Below are 4516 nucleotides of genomic sequence, written 5' to 3'. Positions count from 1 at the left end.
TGGAGCCATACGAAGAAATGAAGAAAGTTGAAAAATGCTAGACACACAGGGACAGGTAAATGGATTTTTTTCAAAGATTCGTTTGTCAAAATTCGATTTCACAATATTCGTATTTCCAACTTCCCAACCAGCAACGCATGCACAAATCTCGCACTACTGCCTGTTTGTAGAGAGTGCCGCCATTTTGAATTTTATTTTGACTCGGTTCTCGGTCTCATGACTACCTACAATTCTGGTTTTTTTTATGCGCGCATGTTTGGGCACCTAATACTCTGAGCCAAATTGCAACTCTTGACACGTGCTCCTTCATACCTCTAAGCTGGTAACACAGCAGCCAGCACGATTTTATAAACAAGACATAGTCTTGTCAATAATATAAAGCGCAGAGCACAAACAGTTATGAGTTGACAGATAAAATTTGGTACACAATTAATGTACTGTACGTCATGAGAATGTACACAAAGAAGCAATTTTCCGAAATTCTTCCCCTTGGCAGGGAGAGGAAGAGGGTTAAAAAATACACTAAATTCCAATTTTAGTGTACTAATTTAGATGCGGTTTTTGCGGGGAATCTAAAAATTTCTAATTAGTCTCGGAAGAGGGTGAACCTAATTCTTGCACCCGGTAAAAAGGGTAAGATCGGGGCTATAAACTAATAATCTTAATTTTCGCTATCGTTACTTTTTGAGCGAATAACGCCGGGCTCGTCTGCTAGTTTTTTATTTATAAAATTGTCGATCGAAGAAATATTAAAAGATTTTAATTTTTAGATAGGAATTCGTAGTTTTTTCTATCTTTAAATATGAATATTAACCATTACGAAAAACACTCGAAGTTATAGTTAAAAATATTAAATTTTATTTACAAAATGTTATTATATTTTCACAAAGTATTGTTTAATTCCATTACTTTAAATTTAATAAAAAAAGAAATTTATAAATTTGGCATTTGCAGCACCCTATTTTGGTACGGAGACAACTTCTTTCTCTACTTCTGTTTCTTCCGAATCGTCTTCAGCCCAAGGTTGCAATTCGGCTGAACCAAAAATCAGGAAGATAATCAACGCCAATAAACAAAATCCCGCCGAGAGATAGTAGACGTAACTCCATTGCACCATGCTTCCTTGCTGTAAGCAGAATTAAACCATCAATCAAATTTCATTACAATAAGAATCCATTAAGAACCTTTCGTAATAAATGAAACTTTTATGAAGTTTTTATGATAAATAAGCTTCTTTTTTATCAATAAAATTTATTTACGTTTTTATCTAGGAACAGCCCAGCTATATACGGTGATAAGATGCCAGGAACTGCAGCCCATCCATTAGTCAATCCGAACAACGGCCCTGAAACGTAAGAAATGTTATATTTGCAATTGTTTAAAACTTAAGAATAAACAGAAATATGCTTATTTTACAATTCGTATTAAAAACTTCACGTTTATATTGTTAACCGAGACGTATATCGTTATCTTAAGTTCGTTTCAAACATTGTTTTAAGTAATCTCGAGATTTATTGTCTGCCTCTTTTAAGTTGAATTATCGCTAATTTGAAACGTCCTTATCATATACAACAACCTTGTCAAATTTAATATCATTAATTTAACTCTCTGAGTCGATATTGCAATTTTATCCGCAAAGGAAAACACAAAGAAACAACAACTTTCAACGTATTTTAAGGGTAAATCTGTAAAAAATTTGAGAAATATTGAAGAAAAATACTAAAGGAATTAATTTTTTGACTGAGGATTTTTTGAGGATCTTTGGGAAAATAATAACAACGGCTCTTGCGCGACTTTTCCAGCGCTCGAATAAAGGTTAAGGGACCAGAAAGTCCGATAATTTTTAATTAATTTCTAAAAGGTCTTATCTTTTAAAAATTGATTGAGCCAGCAAGTGTTTAAAAACGTTGTCAATGCCATTAACGAGTAAAATTTCATTAACTCTGACTCCACTCGAGATACGACCCTTACCCCCACTTTTTTCTTATCTCCAAAATGTAATATCATTAATGCCCCTCGTAGAAGGGCCGTGTCAAATTTCAAAATTTTTGGTCCACGGGTTTTGAAATTTAGAGCGACATACAAACGAACATACGTACACATACATAACTTTATATATATCAAATATATATAAAGGCCTTCAAAAAGCTGAGAAAATTTTCACGGAATTTCATGAAAAATAGTAAAAGAGTTAAGGAAATTTCAACGAAATCGAAGTTTCTTGAAGTCTTTTCAGTTTCTTCCTAACAACAAGTCTAAAGAACACAAATTCATGAATAGAAGAAAACAAAACAATCGAGGAATACGACAGTAAAACACTGAAGAACATAGAAGAAAAATTAAACCAATTGAATAAAATACACAGAAGTTTTGAGTTGCGGAATTTTAACATGTAATAAATGGGGTTAATGTTTACCTGTATATTTAGGTGCTAAGTTCAGAATGATTGAGTTGTCACCACCACCAACAAGACCCATGAAGCCAGTAGTCAGGACGAGTATTATTATGACGTTTGTTGAATCACATCCAACCAGAGGAATGCATATCATGCATGCACTGGTCCCTATAGCAGCTAAATAATATAATAACTTAATTATAATCGAAACATTATATTGTATAATTAGAATATTTACACTTACAAAGAGTCTCGAAGCCTTTTCTGACGTTTGTTGGGCTGAAATATTTACGTTTAATAAACAAATCTGATAAGTAACCAGATATAATGAGGCCAAACGTATTCGCTGAATACATGAATGCGTTTATTAAGCCATTCTGTTCAGAAATATTTATTAATGTGAATTTTCTTTTAAAAATATTCATTAAAATTGTCAGACGTTACCTGCTGTATTGGGAAATGCAGAACATTCTCGACATACGATGGTAATTTTGATAGAATGGTATAGAAACCCCAATTAAACAACAGTTTTACAATGCACGCCGTCCATACTGGTACAGATGTTAAAATACTCCTCCAAGGAATTCTCTGGTCGTGTTAAACATGCGAAATTATGTTAATAAGGAAGCGCTGTCTGAAAACATTTAATTTAAAACTCAATTTACTATATACCTTAATATTATTAGTATTATTATTCGAGTTTTGTTGTATATGAAGAATCTCTTTTTGAGAAATACCGGAAAATTCTTCCGGATAATCATATACAAAAAATAACAAACCGAGGGACAAAACACATCCATAAATACCTGAAATATAATAAATGTAATTGTTTAACATTGGTGAATAATAACTCTATAGAATACATTAGATAATTACCAATAACGTAGAATGCTGAAGGCCAACCACCCGAGAAACCATATTCACACAAGTAACCAGTCAGTGTAGTAGTAATTATGGAACCAATCAAATTTCCACTCATGCAAATAGCCATTAATGTACTTCGTTCGTTAACTGGAGACCATCTTGAAAGTATGGTAAATCCTGATGGATACGTCAGTCCCTAAAGTAAAAACAAACAAAAAAATTTTTACTTTGAAAATATTAAAGATTTAAATATGGTTTAAGTAACTTACATGCAACACTCCTAAGACAACTCTCTGACACGTCAAGGCCGCTATACCGAGTTCGGCTATAAATGGTGTTATCGATAATAACGCCGACGAAAAAAACACAGTAATGACGTAAGTACGCTTGACACCTAACAGATGAATGACAGAACCTCCCAAAAACTGGAAAATGACATAACTATAATAGAAACTTCCTAAAATAATTCCCTGTTCGGGTTGACTCCAAACGAATTTTCCCTACAGTAAACAAAATACAACGATTAGTTATATGAGCACTGTTATGTGTAATGTACGATACGTTACTCACTTCTCTGTAATTATACGTGATATTTTGATTTTCAGCGCTATCGGGGCATTCGTGAGGGAGAATATTTTCAGTTTCGCTCATCTCGACCGCCGAATTATTTACCATGGCCACAATAGCTACGTTCAGCACGACTCTATGAGCATACATCTCCATACATACCAAAAAAATAAAGAAAACCAACACATATCGTGCAGGTAAAATTTCTGTAACAAAGATAAAAAGGAAAGACGATTTTAGAAAGTGGGAAAATTATGTTACGCTCCAATTTTAAAAAAGCAAATAATATTTTACAGCGTAGATAAGAAATGTATCGAGCTTTATAGGTTACTTACTGTATAAGGCTTTTCCTTCACGTACGTCCTGCTTCATTTTGAAGTATGAAGCTTTCGAATGGACTGGTGTCACTTTTGTATAGAAGCTTACGTCACTCGGCTTTTTTCATTTTATCAACTGTATTATAATCCAGCATCAGTGATATATAACCCGATATCTACGGTCCAAATCCCCGTTTCGACAGCTTTAAATTTAAATGATACTGTCAAAGAAAATGGATTGCAACTTAATTTGCTTACGTCGAAACCATTTACGTATATGTAGTCACGGTTTTTTTTATATGTTATAGATATTTAACATTGGAGGAGTGTGGTTTATATTTGAGATTTCCTAATTAATAACTTATTATTAAAT

General features: G+C 33.1%; 1 protein-coding gene across 1 annotated transcript; it reads right to left on the bottom strand.

Annotated features, from left to right (window-relative positions):
* Window positions 1–835: 835 nt before the first annotated feature.
* Window positions 836–4301, bottom strand: LOC136968709 (sialin-like). The gene is made up of 10 exons (XM_067262721.1): window positions 4162–4301; window positions 3830–4032; window positions 3529–3759; window positions 3272–3455; window positions 3068–3201; window positions 2840–2983; window positions 2640–2772; window positions 2417–2572; window positions 1260–1345; window positions 836–1126 (listed from the first exon to the last, which is right to left on the bottom strand). The coding sequence occupies exons 1-10, from the start codon at window positions 4196–4198 to the stop codon at window positions 959–961; spliced, it is 1476 nt and encodes a 491-aa protein (XP_067118822.1). The 5' UTR covers window positions 4199–4301; the 3' UTR covers window positions 836–958.
* Between the last annotated feature and the right edge of the window lie 215 nt (window positions 4302–4516).

The sequence above is a fragment of the Centruroides vittatus genome, unplaced genomic scaffold, assembly GCF_030686945.1.
Source record: "Centruroides vittatus isolate TY-2023 unplaced genomic scaffold, ASM3068694v2 contig_1507, whole genome shotgun sequence".
In the NCBI taxonomy this organism is placed as follows: Eukaryota; Metazoa; Arthropoda; class Arachnida; order Scorpiones; family Buthidae; genus Centruroides; species Centruroides vittatus.
The sequence above is the reverse complement of the archived record's forward strand: the minus strand, read 5'-3'. Positions and strand labels throughout refer to the sequence as shown.

Coding starts and splice junctions, on each gene's coding strand:
- LOC136968709 (XM_067262721.1), bottom strand. CDS start 4,198: ATGAAGCAGGACGTACGTGAAGGAAAAGCCTTATACA. Junction 2,773..2,839: donor TGCATTTCCCAATACAGCAG/GTAACGTCTGAC, acceptor ATTTCTGAACAG/AATGGCTTAATAAACGCATT. Junction 2,573..2,639: donor AAAAGGCTTCGAGACTCTTT/GTAAGTGTAAAT, acceptor TATATTATTTAG/CTGCTATAGGGACCAGTGCA.